Source organism: Helianthus annuus, chromosome 5, assembly GCF_002127325.2.
Source record: "Helianthus annuus cultivar XRQ/B chromosome 5, HanXRQr2.0-SUNRISE, whole genome shotgun sequence".
Lineage (NCBI taxonomy): Eukaryota > Viridiplantae > Streptophyta > Magnoliopsida > Asterales > Asteraceae > Helianthus > Helianthus annuus.
Genome location: NC_035437.2, coordinates 170292498 through 170312872, shown reverse-complemented (window position 1 = coordinate 170312872; position 20375 = coordinate 170292498). Strand labels below are relative to the sequence as shown.

Sequence of the window (20375 nt, the reverse complement as noted above, 5' to 3'; positions counted from 1 at the left end):
AGATTGTTCAGTTGCGGCTAGGCTTCAGCAATACAATGGAGGTTTACGGTTCGTTCCGGATTGGAAAAGAACCTTGTCCTCGGTAGAAGAGTTGTCTGAAATGCAGGACGTGTGGTTTCTTTTTAATAATGTTATGTTCACAGGTTCCAAAGATATTTGGTTGTGGGGAGAGAATGGCAAAGATACTTTCTCAGTCGCGATGGTGAAAAATCTAATTAGAGAGGGAATGGAAGACCGCAGGGAGCAGCTTATGCAATGGGAAACTTGGATTCCAATGAAAGTTAATCTGTTCGTCTGGAGGGCTGAAATGGAACGGATCCGGACAAAGGTGGCGCTGATGAGGAGACGGATAAATGTCCAAGATGGTATGTGTAGCTTGTGCGATTCGGGGGACGAGGACGTGATGCACCTGTTCACTGGGTGCACCTTTTCATTCGGTGTTTGGTTAGCAATGGGTAAATGGTGCAACATTGCGCCTATAATGGCTTTTCATTTTAAGGATTTGTTGTCTATTCAAGATCAAGTTCCAGGGTGTAAATGGGCTAAAAAGGTGATAAGAGGGATTGTTATGGTTACTTGCTGGGCGTTATGGAAAGCTCGGAACGAAAAAGTTTTTCAGGGGACAAATCCGAAGGTAGTAGAGGTCGTCGCGATGGTGAAGTCTTGGTCTTTTTTGTGGTTAAAAGGTATGTCTAAATTTGCTAATATTGTTTGGAAGATTGGGTTATTAATCCGTTGTATATGATGTAAGTGTTTTGTTGGCGGCCCTTGTTTCGAGGGTGCGCTTGTTTCTTGTCTAATGAAGTTCTCTTTTCAAAAAAAAAAGTGTCTAAACCATTGCCAACACATTTCAGCAAAGTTAAACATTTTTCACTGATTGACGGGACGCACTATTTTTTAGTTTGCCACTACAAAGTGTCTAACCACTTCTTATGGCCTTATGTTAGAGTTAATTACTGTTTTCGTCCCTGTGGTTTGTCAAAAATCACTATTTCAGTCCATTAGTTTAAAAATTGAGATTTCAGTCCCTGTGGTTTCACTTTCGTAACCATTTCAGTCCATGTGGTTTTACTTTCGTAACCATTTCAATCCATTTATTCTGTTAGTACAGGGACTGAAATGGTTACGAGATGGACTGAAATAGTTACGAAAGTGAAACCACATGGACTGAAATCGCAATTTTTAAACTAATGGACTGAAATAGTGATTTTTGACAAACCACAGGGACGAAAACAGTAATTAACTCCTTATGTTAATTTGGGAAAAAAAAAAGAAAAAAGAAAACAGAATTATATTAGCTGTACAAAGTACAGCATAGGTCGTCTTTCAAAGGTCAACCACTCATTTGTTATCAGGGATATACAATGGATCTAAAGCAAGGTTCGTATCTCTTAGCACTCTGTTTCATAGCACTGATGCAATAGAACGAGCTCAAGACTGGATTACATTTCTAACTGTTAACCTTTTCATTTAATCTAGCTGTTCACAAGTACTATACAATGTATAGATAGAAGAAGTGTTTCTGCAGAAAGAAAGAAATTTATATTATCTGCTAGATCTCTAAGGTATTTTTCATATCTTGCTTAATTACTTCCACAGTATGCATAACGTTTTGACTTTGAAAAATTAATATAGGAAAATTATTTAGCGATCTATCTCTTTTGATCTATTACTGTGAGATAGATACTGACTAGGAACAGAAACTTACTAACTATTTGTAAAGGATAGGTGGACATTGTAAATAATGCATGTATGAGTGGTTAGGTTTGTTAAGCAGATACTTAGAGTATGTTTGACAAAAGTAGCTGGTAGTTGAAAGCTAGAAGCTGGTGGCTGGAAGCTGGAGCTGGTAGCTAGTAGCTGTAGCTTTTTAGATATATTTGGTGTTTGGTAGGGTAGCTGGAGCTTTTAATAAAATGTATAAAATGACCAAAATGGACATAACTAAAAATTTAGAAAGTTGGTGCATTAAAAAGTTTCTTATTTTTAGAGGTTAAAATAGTCATTTTTTTCCTAAAAGCTTGTAGCTCCTTCTAAACGCTACTAGTAGTAGCGTTCAACCAAAAGCTTAAAGCTCCTAACCTAAAAGCTTTAAAGCTCCTTCAACCAAACAAGACTTTTTATTGATTAGGAGCTTTTTCTTAGGGTATGTTTGGGAACACGCTTTTAGGAGCTTCAAGCTTTGGCTTTAAAGAAAAAGCTTCAGGCCTTTTAGATTAGTTGAAAAGCTCTTTTTGAAACGCCGGTGAAAGTAGCGTTTAAAAAACTTACAAGCTTTTAGGGTGTAAATTACTTAAATAACCTACAATCTTCATCATCCCAGATTGGAAAAAACACACTATTTCATAATGATTCTAGGTGAACCTCATACAATAACAACCTCAGATAACAAGAACAAATTGTTTTTTATGGTTAGGCTACAGGGTGTGGTATAAAGCCCCTAGGGGCTTTATCACACCACCTCAGCGTCACGTCAACGCCACATCACACAGGGGGCTTTAAAGCCCCTTCCTTTAACTTGCAGGGTGTGGTATAAAGCCCCCTCAATGCCATAGCGCCCCCTTATCTTGACCAAATGCCTCGATCAAGCCAAAAAAACGCCCGTTAGCACGATGGCAAAAGGGCCATAGCGCCCCCTCTTAGCGGCGGTGGGGTGGTCGACGGCCCCGGGGCGCTATTGTTGTCGATGTGGCGGGGTGATAACCCTTGAGAAGATAACTCCAAAAGTAACTGCAGCAAAACATGTCCTGTCTTGAAAAAAAATGATACTGCATTTACAAAACCAGTGTAATGAAGATGCCAATGTTTGTACAGCTTACAGTAAGATATAGTAGAATAAGTGTGGACAGACCACATATATAGTAGTGGAAGACTAAAACACCGTGCTTATGACGTATGAGTCGTTTGCAAATATATATAACTACTAAATACAATTTACTTTTAGATACTTTGAATAATGATGACGCTTTATCTCCACATATATAGTAGTGGAGTGACATGTGGTCGCCGGCACCAAATAGTCACAAGCTTGAATCTAACAGGCAAGGGTTTAGAAGGTCCTTTATCTCCTTTTGTTGGAAACTTCAGCTTCCTCAGGTCCGTCATCCTAGATGAAAACCGATTTTACAGAAGCATCCCACTTGAATACTCATCAACTGCTACTCTGCTACTAGCGTCGGTATTTGACCGCGATTCACAAGTCAATCTTGTTTTATCTCAAACAGCAAAGAACTTTCTCTGGCATTTCTTCTAGCTTCTGAGCGTGAATTTTTTCAAAGTGGATTCTAAATCATTTTGTTCTTGTTTCTAAAGAATAAAGATGATGGCGATTAATAGCCGTAAATAAGGGAAAATCACGAAAATGAACATTTGAGGCGTCTGGGCTCAGACGCCTTAGATGTTCTGTAAAAAAATGGGATATCCAGGTGATATCAGCAGCTCCGTAGTTCACATTTTGTGGCTAAAACCACCAGCTGTCATACTTAGAGAATTTAACTACCTTTTCCGGTACCTCTTCATTCTTCTGATTACAACAGCCCACTTGCTTAATAACAACTAAATACTAATAATTTCGACCTGTACCGTTTCGACGCGAACCATTTCGACGCGAACCATTTCGACCCGTACCGTTTCGAATCGGACCGTTTCGACGCGAACCGTTTCGAATCGAACCGTTTAGACGCGAACCGTTTCGACCAATACCGTTTCGAATCGAACCTTTTCGACGCGAACCGTTTCGACATGAACTGATAACATGGCTGTTTCTCATACAATATCTATTTAGCTTCCACCAGAATCCAAACAATAACGTTAGTTTCAACTGATAACCGCCGTAGCTCGATACCACCAGGGTTATGAACAATCCACAAAAACAATCACTGTCAACCACTGAACAGCTCCACTCATTCAAATTTAGAGTCCTTATCAATATCATCTCCTCAGAAACCAATCAATTTCAGACATTATGCGGCTCAGTTTATAAATCCAAGCAAATACGCTACTACAGATTTATGGATTTCAATTCAACAACCGTTGATACATTGAAAATTAGTACAGGAAAATATGAGTGCATGCGACGGAAAAGAGACGAGTTTCGTACCGTTTCGACGCGAACCGTTTCGACGCGTACCGTTTCGACCCGTACCGTTTCGCACCGAACAAAATTGCCCCTTGATGTACAGTCTCTTTAAAAAAACATTTTTAACCAACCCGACCCGAAACCCGTTCCGACCCGAACCAAAACAACCCGTTTTTTAATTGACCCGTTTTGACCCATGACCCAACCCGACCCGTTTGCCAGGTCTAGTTGTTCACTTGTTCTATTAGTACTAGTTAACATTGTTTTAAATCATTTATTTTATTTATGTCTGGTTTTGATGTAGCATTGTTGTAAGTGATATCAGAATCATAGGTTGGTTAACACTGGTATGTATCAGGGCCGGCTCTTGGGCCGGCCAATCCGTGCCGTCGCTCGAGGCCCAAATTTTTAAAGGGCCCGAAAAGTTTTTATAAGCTTTTATATGTATAGTAAATTATATATTTAATATATGCATTCATTTATTATACATAAAAGTGAATGTGGTAAAGTGGAAAACCCATCTAAAGATAACATTAAGGTCTCAAGTTCAAGACTTGGCTCTAGCACCAATGTCTTATTTTTTTTTTGTAAATTCATTTTCCCATAGCATAATTTTGGGCCCAATTTTTTATTTCGCCCGAGGCCTAAATTATTTTTAGAGTTATCGGAGACGGCTCTGGTATGTATGCATGGTTGCTAGATGAATTCTAAAAAAAGAGAAAGGGAAAAGAGAAATTTGGCCAAAAGAAATGGTGTGTGTGATTATGTTTAGTATTATGTTTTTTTATTTATGCCCATTTTGGTCATTTTATACATTTTATTAAAAGCTCCAGCTACTCTGCCAAACATGTTAATATCTAAAAAGCTACAGCTACCAGCTTCTAACTACCAGCTATCAGCTTTCAGCTACTAGCTACTAGCCACCAGCTTCCAGCTACCAGCCACCAGCTAGTTTTACCAGACATACCATTAGAGTGTCAGATAATTAGCTTAGAGCTCAGTGTTGGTTAATGTGGCTTGATAAAGTTAACATGGAAATCGAAGAGTGGGAATATGGTTAGCTGAACTATAGCAGAACGTGGGAGTCATTGACTTAGTTGGTTTAGGCAGTTTTTTATAGAGTAAATTGTCATTTTAGTCCCTGAGTTTTTGTCCAAATTATCATTTTAGTCCAAATAGTTTTTTTTTTCTCCTCTGGGTCCCCTGACTTTTCCTTTTTCCTTTTTCTTGCCATTTTGATCGCATTGCCTAACTTAGTCTAAAAACCAGGTTATAATCAGGGGTATTTTTGACATTAAATTATTATGAGGTTTATAAATTATGTTGTAAACTACCTCTGGTTATAACTACACAACAATTATGCCAAAAATACCCCTGGTTATAACCATATTTTTAGACTGAGTTAGGCAATGTAATCAAAATGGCAAGAAAATGAAAAAGTCAGGACCCAGAAGAGAAAAAAAAAACTATTTGGACTAAAATGACAATTTGGACCAAACCTCAGGGACTAAAATGGCAATTTACTCTTTTTTTTTATTTCCATTAAATAGATGGTAGCAGGTTGGTTGTTTGGCAACATCTGAATGGTTAAGTGCTGAAACAGTAAGAGGTCTGAATCATTAAGTGCTGAACCAGTAAGAAGAGGTCTGAACCATTAAGAGCCTGTATAATGCTTAACCGTTCAGAGGCAAATGTCTGACCAATTCAGATTAGATGTCTTAACCATTCAGACTCTGTATAAATCTTAACCATTCAGAGGCAAATGTCTGAACCATTCAGACATCTGCTCGTGAAACAAACAGTCTGAACCATTAAGTGCTGAACCAGTAAGAGGTCTGAACTATTAAGAGGCTCATTAAGAGGTAAACAAACAGCCCCTTAGTTGTTCATTTGGGATTTTGTATCTAATTGATTCAAGATGAATTGCTTCAGCTTTCGTGGTGCATCAGATTGTTAGATGAACTGATCCCCACATTTGACTGCAAATTCCTTTTCTGATTTTGATTAATCAGGGATACTTAAGTAATCAAATAACTTTTCTTTCATCTCTGTTTGATTATTTCGGATATCCATAAAGGATGATCACAGACGGCAGTGAAAATTCTTACCAAATGGCGTTATTAGCGAAACTCAAGTTTGGATATACAGTAAATCAGAAACATTCCTATGACTCACAAATTCGGTGGAAACCCCACCGGCTTTACCTCCCCCTTTCCCATACTTTCACGATGTTACAACTTTAGCCCCTTGACTTTGATATCTTCAAAGTTTCATAAAATGGCAAATTTAGTCCCTAAACTACTACTCCATTTTACAAATAACTTGCTTTTGACACCCTAACTTTGTGGCAGTTTTCTTTTCAGCCCCAACTTTGTTATAGTTTCCTTCTTATCTTAAAAGACAAAGTCGGTGGAAACCCCATCGGCTTTGCCTCCCCCTCCCCCATACTTTCACGATGTTACAACTTTAGCCCCTTGACTTTGGTACCTTCAAAGTTTTATAAAATGGCAAATTTAGTCCCTAAACTACTACTCCATTTTACAAATAGTTTGCTTTTGACACCCAACTTTATGGTAGTTTCCTTTTCAGCCCCAACTTTGTTATAGTTTCCTTCTTACCCCAAACCTTTTTCAATTTTTATCTTTACCCTTTCTTAGCCCTTAAGTTTAGGAATGCAATTTTTAACCACTTAACTTTTTATGAACTTTGTAAATGCCACTTTGCCCCCCTCGAGAGTTTTTTGCTTGACGATATAAATTCGAGTTAGTTGGTCGCGTATAATACGTTATGATTGTACGATATAAATTCGATTTACGTTACGTTTTGATCCAATCGCAATACAACTATAGGATACATTGAGTTCAATCGAATACGTCAAAACGTGCGTTTTCATATGGTTAACACATCACATAACGCTTGGACTAATCCGTTCGATATTTGCGAAGTACTCGCACCGCAATGTGCGCGGGTCTTATTACTAGTTATTTATTATTTAATAAAAACAAATACCATAATATTAAAATTAAAATCTAAATTCTTACAATGTCCTGAAAAGAAAAGGCACTTATATTTATTTAGTAACTGAACTTACAAGTTACAACCATGATATCAAAGTTACAATTTAATTACAACCATGATATTAAAGTTACTTTAAACTTATTAAAGAAAACAGATTTAAGTGATGTACACAAACATATTGGCTAGGCCCATAGTAGAAATGGCTGACTCAACCACTAAAAATGTTTGATAGTTTTTTTTAGTAAATTACTATTTTAGTCTTTGAGATTTAGTCAGTTTAACCCTTACTACTTAAAAAGGAATCGTTTAACATATGAGACCATGAGGTTGGATTTTGTAACGGTTATGTCCCCTCATACTAATTTTATTACTTTTTTTCCTGTTAAATGTAAGGGTATTTGAGTACTTTTATGCCTCAGGGGATATTTAGGTAAATTATAAAGTTTCTTTTAATATTTGAGGGGCTACTTATGTAATTACTCAAATTAACAAAAACCAAACCACAGTCTAGTTCTTTATTCTCTATAAAATAAGTTTTTTATTTGTATATATTTAAAAATGTTTTTTTACATTTTATAGTTATTTTGTTTTTATTATTATTTTTTTCTACGATTGTTACTTAATTAAACTCATTTAAATATACAGGAGTAAATACGAAATCGATCATTCTCCTATATATTAATAAATGAATGAAATGAACAGTAAATTATAATATAATAAAATATTATATACAATTTTTTATAGTTTATTATTTTAATATTATAATAATTGTTATCTTCTTTACTTTTTAAGTTTGATAAGTTTGGTGTTAACCGGTACTTGTATCGAAAATACCGGTTCGTTATCGGTATATGAAGGTAAAAAAAAAGAGCACCAGCCTGGTACATAAAACGCCAAAGTCGGTACCGGATTGAGTTTGATAATCTTTTAGTTCGAGAAATTTGGTACTGCTATCTACTACCATTTGCTCATCCCTGATCACGAGTACCGTACGAACAACAACGGTATCGTACAACTTTTTTTTTTTTAGTTTCAGGGGTAGTGATGAGCTTTGTGCCAACTGATACCGAATCGATATTGGTACAGAAAATACCGGTTACGGTATCGGTATATGAAGGTAAAAGCCGGTAGCGAACCGGTACCAGGAACGCCAAACGTCAATACCGTACTGGTACTTAAGATCTTTCGGTTTAGCAAATTTGGTACCGGTACCCGTTACTATTTGCTCATCTCTGACTACGGGTTTCTACCGAACAACATCATTACCATACAACTTTTTTAGTTGATTTTCTTTTGGTTATTTTTTAGTGTTTTTTTCTACATTTTTTTTCTTGTCAGCGATTCCGTGTGCAACGCGCCCATAGCGATTTCAAACACATATAAACATAGACTAAATAACAAAATAAGTTTGCCGCAACGCGGCGACGGTTATTATGACTAGTCTGTTTAAAAGCATTCATTTGTTTAAAACTCCTTAATTTTTAAACATTTTGTTTAGTAAATTGATCGCCTTTTTAAATCCATAATTTTCTTACTTCTTTATAAACCTTTTTTCATATAAATGTCTTTCTTAAAATGTTGATTTTTTTTTTTAAACCGTTCATTTGTTTACAAATGTTCATTTTTAAATTCATTTGATTTCTAAAATCACTCATTTTTTATTATAGCTTTTCTTATTATCATTTTAAAAAATTGAAACAGGAACCAAAAACAATTAATGAGAAAAACTATAACAAAAAAATGTATGATTTTAAAAATCAAAGAAATTTAAAAATAAACAATTTTAAACAAACTGTTTGAAATATGAACATTTTAAGAAAGACATCTATAAAAAATGAAAGGTTTAAAAAGAAGTAAAACATGATCAATTTAAAAAAAGCGATCGATTTTACTAAACAAAAATTAACGAGTTTTGAACAGATTTATAGTTTTAAACAAATCAACGATTAAATATACGATATATTAAAAAAGATAGAATGGCTTAAAAAGAAGTTTGAAAAACGGTCGATAATAAAAAGATGTTAATAAAAAGCGCTTTTGAAAAAATACATATTTACTTATGTATTTAAAATGAGTTTTATTAAGTAATAATCGTAAAAAATACAAAAATAATAAAAACAAAATAACAACAAAAGGTTTAAAAACTAAAAACAAAAATATTTTCTTAATATATACGAATAAAAAAACTTATTTTGTAGAGAATAAAGAATAAGATTGTGGTTTGGTTTTTGTTAATTTGAATAATTACATAAGTAGACCACACGGTGTGGAGGGGCTTGAAGAATGAGTGCTATTCGACATGTGGACGCCACGTCAGCGCATGTCAGAGTACTGGTGTGGTGGAAAAAAAGGGGATGTGGGAAGGGGCGTGGAAGAGGGGCGTTATTCGGCACGTGGCACCTATTTAATATTATTATTTTCTATTAAAAATATATATATTTTCTATTAATTTTGTTACAAAATAACATTATTAATAATATAATAATTTACAATAATAAAAAAATTATATAATTTAAATAAAAAGAGATTACATAACTAAAAAACGATTACATAAACCATTACTTAATTTAAACTAAAAAACAAAACATAAAAAACCGAAACATAAAAAAATTATAGAAGGACATCGCATGCGTCAACAAGTTGGTGTCCGTTTTGCCATTTTTTGGGTTGTACTTTAGATTGTTGTAGTTGTCGTTGAAGGCGGTCATGGCGGAGTTTATTTCACGCCACTTAGACGAGAAACTATCATTTTTCCGATAGAAATCTCATCCCAAAGTATTGTGAAAAAGGTCATTAATTCGGTTCCAAAAATCGTCACTATGTTGGTTGATACCTATCAGAAAAATATACATTTTAAAAAAATATGTTATAGTTATGAAATGCATTTTTACAATAAAAAAAATAAAAATATACCTATAACCGAATTCTCTGAAATCGAAAGCAAATCGTCAACACCAACTCTTCTTCGTTTGTCCACGGATGTACACGACGATCCTCTTTTGCTTTTTCCTTTTCGAACTTAGTTGTTTTTATGGTTTCGTTTTCTTCGCCTAGAGGATTCGGGTGGTGTAGGTTGAGTTTTTGGTACGGATTCGGATGTAGGTGGAGTTTGTGATAGAGGAGTTAGTGGTTGTTGTGGAAACCTAAAAGGTAGGTTGGCAAGAAGATGAACGTATGCTAATAAGTGCACATCATTAAAAAGTGGTTACATCGGCTTAGACCTTTGAGGCGGCGAAGCTTTTTTCGGCATTTTACCCAAACCATATGGGTTGTTCGGATCAAAGTTGTGGTTAATGCATTATTTTTTATAAAAGTGGTAGATATTTTATAAAAAAAGAGAGTTGAGAAGGAGTTGGGTAGAATGAAAATGGTGAAAATGGTAGTTTTATATATAGAGGAGGTGAAATATTTTTTTTAAATGAAAAATCTTTTTTTTTTAAATTATGCCGTTGGGGTCCAACGGCTATTGGGGAGGTGGGACCCCCAATCAAACCACGCCAGTCGACACTCATTTACTCTCAATGCCGGTGGGAAATCTCAAGCCCACATGACAACGCCGTCTACAACGCTTGACTCTAGGTTTATCACTTGCAAAGCTAACCATTTTTCTTCCAATAAGATTTTGTAAACTAGAATTTATTTTGATTCAGAACTGGAATAACCATTCCTTTTGACGGTATCTTGACTAGATACATCGAACACCTGTTCTTGCCAGAAGCAACAACTAGGTTCCCCTTGATTACCTTCCTTAATCCATCTTTAAACTCGGCATCATGCCCATGAAGGTCCATGTGGTTACGGCTAAAGTCTTAAAGTTAAAGTCACCCATACGCGTAACCTCTTGAATATCATCATTCGCCATTTGTACCTTTCCAAAGTCACCAACTTTCAGATTCTTCATTGTTTCACTTATATGGGTGGCATGAAACGATGCACTAGAATCCATCACCCAGGAATCCAAGTTGCTCCTCAAATTTTTCATTGTTTCCTTTCTACGTCGTCTATTGAAACGTTCAATTCTTCTTTTTTTCCAATCTGTCACTTATTCCTTTAGTGCCCCACCTCTTTGTAGTTCTAGCAGGTCAAATCTCTCCTAGTCTTAGACTGACTCCTTCACCTTCTCCAACTACCTCCATTAATATTCCTATCTCTGCCTTCTGTACTTAATAGTTCATTTGATGATTCCCCTAAACATATGAATCTAACATCTTTTCCCATAATTATTTCGTCATGAAGCGGTTTGAGTTGGCAAGGCCGATCGTTCGTCGACAAGACGTGGTCGATGGGGTTTATGGAATCATGTCCAAAAATGACGGACTTTGTTGTAGAATTGTTACCCAGATTACTTCGGTGGTCCTTTTCCATATCAATAATTTTTCCACTGGTGTACGATGTACCCGTTCAATAGGGTTTTAAGACACCATGGAATTTTAGTTATGCGACCTTCTTACATGTATAGAATAAAGTTCATGTACAAATAACTTTAACGTACTAAACGTATGAATAGCATGAAAAAGGCAAAAGCAAGCGGTGGCATTTTTGTAATTATCTGCTTGTAGGGTAATTATCAAAATTACTCTACAAATGATACTGTAGAGTAATTTTGATCTTGTAGAGTAATTTTGTAAAATGTTCTTGTAGAGTAATTTTGATCAAAAAAACTATACATCAGCAAAAAAAAAAAAAAAAAAAAAAAACCCCAAAAAACCTCCCCCCCCTCCCCCACCCAAACTAAATGCTGAAAACTAAACCATAAAGCTAAACCCTATAACTAAATGCTAAAAAAAATTTACAAAATTACTCTACAAGATCAAAATTACTCTACAGGGTCATTTTAAAAAATTACTCTACAATATCAAAATTACTCTACAGGATCATTTGTAGAGTAATTTTGAATTATATGTTGTTTGATAAACTTGCAGAGTAATTTTGATTCACTTGTAAAGTAATTTTGATGCAGAGTAATTTTGATGCACTTGTAGAGTAATTTTGATAATTACCCTACAATATCAAAATTACTCTACAAGAACATTTTACAAAATTACTCTACAAAGATAAAAATTACTCTACAGGATCATTTGTAGAGTAATTTTGATAATTACTAATAATTACAAAAATGCCACCACGTTTTTTTAGTAAAACCTTCAGTTCGTACGTTTTGTACGTTAATTTTATTTGTATTTGATCTTTTGTCTACATGTATATACTGCGAGCAACATGCATGGGTTGTATATTTACTGTGTGCGAAGAAGGTGCAAACTAGATTTTTTTATTTAATCATTAAGTATATTAAACAACTCTAGCATTTGAAAATTAGATGTTGTTCTGTAAATATTGCTCGAGGCTTTTATTTAATCATAGACACTACTTGATTTGGGAATGATTGTCAAAATATTCTTATATTATTCATGTCTTAATACAATCAATCCCCTCACCAGGCGAACTCTCTCTCTAAGTTCTTCTGCTTTTCAGCTCTTAGAGTTACATTTACGAATTCCAGAGAGAACTATTTATAGAGGAGAGAACTGTTGGTGACATCATCATGAAAACGACTCTAAACAAACTATTAAATGTTGTAACGGCCAACAGTTTTGCAAAATTGATGGACAAATAGTAAATAAACACTAAAAGAAAACTGTTGTAAATTACAAACAAAATAACTAGGATTCCAAAACTGCTGGTGGATTCCAACACTTTTGAAATCCAGTACTTCTGGTCTTTCTTTGACTTGTTGACTTGGTCTTCTAGTCTTCAGTTTGTTGACTTTGACTAGTTGACCCAACACTTTTCATTCCAGCACTTTGTACTTGTTCTCTTATTTCTTTAAGACAACAGTTCTGTTCCAGTAGTTTAGGTGGTTGTTTGAGAAGCTTTCAAGGGAGAAACTTCTGAACATTGAAAGTATTCTAACTTATGCCCTTGGGTTTTGGCTTTCATCATTAGCAGATCTTACATAACCCAACAATATATGAATCATTAGACAATCATTTTCCAAATCCAGTTGTGTATTGAATGATCTGTTTCTTATTTAAATGTATTGATTTTCTTTGTATTATTAAACAACTTTTATTAAAAACACACACAAACACACACTCTCAGATCCAACATATATATCATTCATCTAATAAATAATATATACCATCTACCATTTTATTTATCTCATAAATTATATTCATCCATCATATTTAATTATTTATTTTTATCAAATTTGATAAATAGTAATTATTATTATACAAATATATATTTAATACATTAAATAAAAGTTATATAAATCACATGTTCATTTAGGCACGTGAGCCGACTCGAGCTCGATAAGTGAACGTCAAAATCATGTTCGTTACTAAACAAGTTTATTTTTAGGCTCGGGCTGACTCGTTTAAGCTCGACTTATTCATGTTTTTTTTCAAGCCAATCTTGAGTAGCTCACATGTAGGACGGCTCGTTTACATCCCTACCTAAAACCCACTTGATATTAGAGTTACACTGCCCGGCCATAAACCATACGGGTTGGGCACCTTGCACGGGCCAAATTATTGGTCGTAGTGGTTTAATTTCTTTGCTGTTTTCAATATGTAGTTGCAGTCGTCGGTTTTTCTTTTGTTTATGCTTTTCGTCTTTACAAAGAACCCATTGTTCTTCTTTACTACATACACAAACAAGGATTCACTTATTTTGTTGGATCTGAGTTATGGAAAAATATAATTTGTGTTCTTTCAGAGATCTTTCCACGCTGTTTTCTCCACTTTTACTCTTCAAGTGAAAACCTTTTTTTTTTTTTGGGGAATTGGCCTGTAATAATCCCATCTAGACCTTATTGGCCATTAATAATCCCACCTCAGAATATTCCCCCCACCAGTCCCACCTTTCACCTATTTTTCTTACAATGGTCCCCCGTTAAAAAAACTTAACGGAGTTAAGCTTTTTTCCAAATTACAAACAGATTTTTTAGGGCTTTGGATCAGAACGACGATACGAGTCCATTGATGTAAAACTTGCCTCGAAATGGTGCTCAAAGTGACTTGATTTTGGTTAATTGGAAATTTAAACACCCGAATTGAAGCGTCGTTTTCATCGTTTGGAGCACCGTTTCGAGGCAAATTTTACATTAATGGACTCGTATCATCATTCTAATCAAAATCCCTAAAAATCTGTTTGTAATTTGGAAAAAAAGCTTAACCCCGTTAAGTTTTTTTAACGGGGGACCATTGTAGGAAAAATAGGTGAAAGGTGGGACTGTTGTGGGGGAATATTCTGAGGTGGGATTATTAATGGCCAATAAGGTCTAGGTGGGATTATTACAGCCCAATTTCCCTTTTTTTTTACTATGAAACAAATTTCACAGAGTAGTTGCAGTTTTCTATGAATATATTGTTTATAGCAAATCAGTCATCATCAGTGGTTTATTGATTATTGTGTTCCATATGTACAGGTTTGGAACATCAAAATGGCGTGCCCTGATGTAGGGTTTGGGGCAATCCAAACTTGTACGGGTGCGTTAAGTTTGTGTATCAAGTGTGGTGAGACTAAAATAACATTGACAAACAGTCATTCACATTTGCAAGAAAATATGAGTAGACTACGTACACTAAGAGAAAGTGTAGAAAAAACACACGCGATATATTGGTTTCCAGGCAATGCCATTGAGCAGTGGTTAAGTGAAGTAGATCAAACTGATGGTAATGTGCGCGAACTGTCAACTAAGTTTTCAAATTTAGAGAAGGTTATTTGGAAACATGTTAGTCGACATGGTTTGATTCAAGAGATTAACACAATGAGTGCTAACATAAAAGATGTTATACAAAAAGGAGAAAAAATGGAACATGACTTGAAGATGAAAAACATAAATCGTGTTGTTGCTCAGTTGCCTAAACCAATAACCATTGAAAATGTTCCAGCACTCAAAGAAAAATTGGATCGGCTAATACAGTATGTGAATGATGATGCTCACGACACAATCAAAGTGCATGGCATTTCAGGGACAGGGAAAACAGTTCTACTCCAACATCTGAACAATCATGAAGCAATTGCTAATCATAAAAAGTTTCATATAGTCATTTGGCTACCTGCTTCGGAATTTGAAAATCGGAACAAATATCAGAGTACTGTAGCTGGCATCCAACGTATAATTTCTAAAAGACTAGGATTGTGTATTGGTATCGAAGATGATATTGGCACGATAAGTACCAAGATACGTCGAGAGTTGACTGATGCAAAATATCTGTTGTTATTGGATGATGTCAAGAAAGAGAAGATTGATCTTGGTGCTATTGGTATACCAAATAACACAAATGGTAGCAAAATAATCTACACAACATACTTACCTGTCTCTCCATTTGGTAAAGCTGTTGGTGTAGAAATGGGAATGTTAAGTGATGCTGACTCATGGGAGTTGTTTGAAAACTTTTTCAAAGATATGGACGATATAACTGACAATGATGAGATTACAACCATTGCTCGTGATGTAGCTAAACTATGCGGTGGTTATTTCGCCCTCATTGAAATAGTTGCACGGAAGTTTGCATCAAATAAAACTCCCAACAGTTGGAGAAATGGTTTAGAAATACTAAAGAGACCTGCAGAGAAGCGGGACATATATATGAAACAAATGGAGAAATTCTTGCACTTCAGTTATCATGATGGCCTAGATGAAAACCAAAAAAAATGCTTTCTTTTTAGCCTTTTATATCCTAAAGAACACAAAATTCCTGTAGATTGCTTATTTGATTGTTGGGCAGCTAATGGTTTTCTTGGAAATGATTTGATTGGGGAAGATATATTAGGGCGTCTTTTAGAACTGGCTTTACTTACCAAAGGTTCCAATGGGCAATATGTTACCATTAACAAAATATGTAGGGCGGCAACAATAAATCTCTTGCAAGAACATCATGAAATCAAATGTTTAGTAGTAGAAGAAGAGCGAGAAAATATACAAAGTTACAATTGGGAAGATATGCACTGGATCTCTTTGGTTGATAGTGGAGTTAATGTTTTATCTACTGACGTACGTTGTCTAAAGCTCACCACACTATTTCTACGAAAACAATCAAAGTTGGAAAACATTTGGAGCTCCTTTTTTGATCATACGAAAGAGTTAATTGTTTTAGACCTCTACAAGACAAAACTTGAACTCGAGCTCCCTATGAGTAGCTTGCGAAAGCTTAAAGTTCTTTATGTGAATGGTTGTGCTATCTTAAACAAGCTTCCTTTCAAAATAGAAGGCCCAAATAATATGCTTGAAGTTCTTGATATACGCGGTTGTTTAATCAATGAGATACCACATGATATCAAAAGTTTGAAGCGTTTAAGGCGATTGTTAGTCTCTATCAACAGAGAAGGTCCTTTGAGTCGTCTTATGATATCTGAATTATCATCATTGAAAGAGTTGATAATAGATGTGAAACAAAATGATATGGCTTCAAACAATACATGCTGCAATGAGGTGATAGAAGATATCATAAAGAATATTGACTCTTTGAAAGAATTAACCACACTTCAAGTTCACTTCAAAGATGAAAGTATAGATGTCATTCAACTATCTGGATATACATTAAAAATCTTCATTCCAAAACAAGGTAGCCTTCAACACATTTTAAATGAAAGAGTGAACCTCTATAATGCACTACAAGTTTATATTGGTTCTCGAATGACGTCAAAAAGTGAAATTCAAATGTCAATCAAAGTTTTTAGTAGCTTTGTACTATCTTGTGATCAGATTGTCCACGACTCTGTAATTGAACGGGTTTTGGATCATGTAAAAGCTATCATCATGATGAAAGATGATTCCGTAAAGCATCTAGATCAAATCGGGCTCTTAAGTCGCAACATTCACAATTGTTTGGTTCAAAGATGCAACAACATCAAAACCCTTATTCTGAACAACCATGGCTTCTCGAACCTTGAGACTTTGGTTCTTAGTGAATGTTCTCAATTAGAAGTACTATTCTCAAAAAATGTGGTTCAAAAAGCTATGCGTATCAAGCACCTTGAGATAAGAGAATGCTCAGCTATTGAAGAGATCAATATGTTATCAACTAGTGGTGGTGATATTTTACCAACACTGATAACTCTTGTACTTGACAATCTTCCAAGGCTGAAGAGGATCTGCTCAGATATGAACTGGCCTTCATTGAGCACCTTGGAAATACGTAAGTGTGATGAGCTGAAAGAACTATCTCTCAACAGAGATCTCACAATGTTGCGTAACATCAGTGTAGAGAGGCAGTGGTGGGAGAACTTGAGAGTGGCTGATCAGATAAAGCAGGAACTTAAACGTCAGGGAATCCGTAATTTTTTGGTAATATCTTTATAATATGATTAAATATTTTTTTTTAACATGAATAGCATCTGGGAACTAGAGTAAAATGATCCATATGTTTAGATTTCTTCTGAAACAGGTTGTAGCGGGCCCTTTTACTCTTAGGATTAGGATCAAATACAAAGCCCCCTACAAAGACTCCTAAAAATAAACCCACCACCACCACCAAAAAACCTAAACACCCCCATAACCACCCCCCCCCCCCAAAAAAAAAATAAAAAATAAAAAATAAAAAATTGCCGAGGAGGGATTGGGGTGGGGGTTTAGGTTTTTGGGTGGTGGTGGGTGTTTAGGGTTTTTTTTTTTTTTTTTTTGTGTGTGTGTGTGTGTGTGGGGGGGGGGGTTGTGAGGGTGGGGGTTTAGGTTTTTGGGTGGTGGTGGGGTGGGGTGGGTGTTTAGGATTTGGGTGGTGGTGTAGTGGGTTTAGGTTTTAGGTTCTTGGACACTTGTCACTCTATAAGCAAAGTATTATAACTCGAAACGTTATTTTTTTTGCATTAGTAGGTAGGCTAAAGAATCAACTGGAACTAGAAATGTGACTTTTTTGCATTAGTAGGTAGGTTACTCGCAGAAGGGTGGAAATAATCTAACGAAAGTCGCTTTAGAGGCGTGCGACTTTGCAAAAGTTAATTTTGATTTTTTTTTAAATCCATTTATCATATAATTTAATTTTTCTTCATTAACTTATTTACGCTTTAGAAAATCTAAATACATGACTTTATTTTAGAAAAATGTTGTCTACATTCCGACATAAATATTACTAAAAACCGAGTTATATTCAAAATAATGTTTATTTTAGTCTTGCCAACTTGAAAATTACTTTATATTGAATATAACATGGTTATTAACAAAATTTAAATTGGAATATTATAGACAAACAGATAAACAAAATTGTGAAATTTTAAAACATTTAAATATTACAAGTTATTAAAAATTATATAAAAAATGAAAGTCTTTGGTTAAAATTGCTTCACCCAGGCAAGTTCCGTAGTTTTACTTTCAAATTTAAAAAATCACCAACAAATCCAGTTGTGTTTATTCTTTTAATATACACCAGCTTCAAATTACAGAAGTCCAGTTTTAATCATTTTCACATGCTTTTCCGCAGTGACTGACATGCCAGTTTGTTTGAAGGATGTTGCTGCAAGTATCTTTGTTGTGCTGAGAACTATTTTGATTGATTCCGAAATCCACATTTTGACTTCTTTTAGATTTGTGGACAAACCTTCTCGTGTGAAAGATAGCTTTTGTTTGTGTTGTGTGCCCATCCATAATGGTACAAATGCATAATGAAACTATGTTTGTATTTTCAGATTTGTGGACAAACCATTGTCAAAGTTGTACGCTTGAAGTGAATTTCGAATTCATAGTATGTGCTCGTAGTATTTTCTTTTCTTGTCTAATCATTGAGATTAGTACTCATATAGTTTCAGTTGATGTGCTCGTGTTTCGGTGTTCCTCTCAAACAGGGGCAGAACCACAGGGGGTTTCAGGAGGGTCCAGGGCGGATCCAGATCTTTTTTTACGGGGGCACATATTGATTGGGTTAAAACAAGTTGGGTCAAAATGGCTCGGGGAAAACCAAAGCCTACCTATCCACAAAAAGATATTGTAATGTGCAAAGGCCTGAGCCTAATCGCAAGGCGCAAAAAAAAAAAAAAAAAAAAAAAAAAAAAAAACGATTTCAAGAGAGGCGCAAGAAAACAAAGACTTTTTTAAGCAACACAATAACGATATATATATGGTCAGGATTTAGAGAAAACGGTGAAAAGTGTGATAACAGTGAAAACGGTTATGGATTGTCTGATCAAAACAATCTATGGATTAGATTGGCGCGATGGCATTTTCGTAAATAACACCAATTCTATTAAGTGGACGCGTTTCATTAAGGGTAAAAGGGTCTTTAGACTTCTCTACCAAAAACGCCAAACTCATGAATAAAACACCATTACGAGCCAAAACACATCGTATATAAACAAAACATCTCAGACATTCATTAAACACACCCCGAACCGCAAACGTTATATTTACTGCTATATACCATTCATCTTAGAAACGCCAAAAAACTCAAAACATCAAACACACCAAACGCCATATTTTAGCAAATATTAGACCTGAACTTGGAATGACTGTAAGTAACGATATATTATTTTGTCACTTATTGTAAACATTTTTTGCTAGCTCAACAACTTGCTAAGTTTTGTTTGCCATTTTAACGTCTGTTTCCTTATAATCTTAACGCCTGTTGACTAACCTTTTTAACTTCTGTTGACTAAGTCTTTTAACCTCAGTTGACTAACATCTGATATTTAAGATCTGTCCATGTTGCAACCTCTGCTGGACATAATGGATGACAGTTGTTACGAAACCTCTGTTGGATAGCAACAGAGGTATGTAACTGTCACACCCCAACCGACGGCGGAAACATCGAGGCGTGGCACTGAGCGAAACAGATTGTCCAGAAGTTTCCATAACAACTATAATTACCAATTATTTAAAGCAACATGTCCCATACCATGTCATAAAAGATAACATAATTATTACAGACAAGATCCAGTCAAATTGTTTTGTTTCGACAACTCAGATTTTCAAATACAGACAATTCATTTATTTGTTTCTAGACCTTTCCTAGCCTCGATTCACAGCAAGCCAAACATATAAACATCCTAAGCACCTGTCACATACGTTAAAGTAAAAGTCAATACACATAGTGTAAAGGTGAGCATACAAGTTTAATAGATATAAGAGAGTCCGAAATCGTTACGCATAACCAGCACGTACACAGTGTAAAATGAGGCATGTTAGTTATCGACATGAACTTATCGATACCAATGACTGCGGGTTGACTGCCCAAGGCAGTTCGTAATACACACTCACCACTGTGAACCATGTAACAAATTGTCCTTAACAACCCCTGAGTGAACAGGTGCTGAGTCCAAACTATAGTACTATCGTTGCTAAGGC

At 35.2% G+C, this 20375-nt stretch overlaps 2 protein-coding genes across 3 annotated transcripts; both read left to right on the top strand.

Moving 5' to 3' along the window:
- The first annotated feature begins 35 nt into the window (after positions 1–35).
- LOC110944058 lies at positions 36–745 on the top strand. The gene is made up of 2 exons (XM_022185779.1): positions 36–48; positions 144–745. The coding sequence occupies exons 1-2, from the start codon at positions 36–38 to the stop codon at positions 743–745; spliced, it is 615 nt and encodes a 204-aa protein (XP_022041471.1).
- Positions 746–1306: 561 nt separating this feature from the next.
- On the top strand, positions 1307–18814 carry LOC110942050 (probable disease resistance protein At1g61300). 2 transcript variants are annotated; one of them, XM_022183751.2, is made up of 4 exons: positions 1307–1380; positions 1480–1565; positions 14526–17390; positions 18520–18814. In XM_022183751.2, exons 3-4 carry the CDS (start codon positions 14541–14543, stop codon positions 18520–18522), a joined length of 2853 nt encoding a protein of 950 aa, XP_022039443.1. In that variant the 5' UTR covers positions 1307–1380; positions 1480–1565; positions 14526–14540; the 3' UTR covers positions 18523–18814. The 2 variants fall into 2 exon arrangements, with proteins under 2 accessions (XP_022039443.1, XP_022039442.1); XM_022183750.2 differs by lacking the exon at positions 1307–1380 and having other exon boundaries at positions 1387–1565.
- Positions 18815–20375: the final 1561 nt, after the last annotated feature.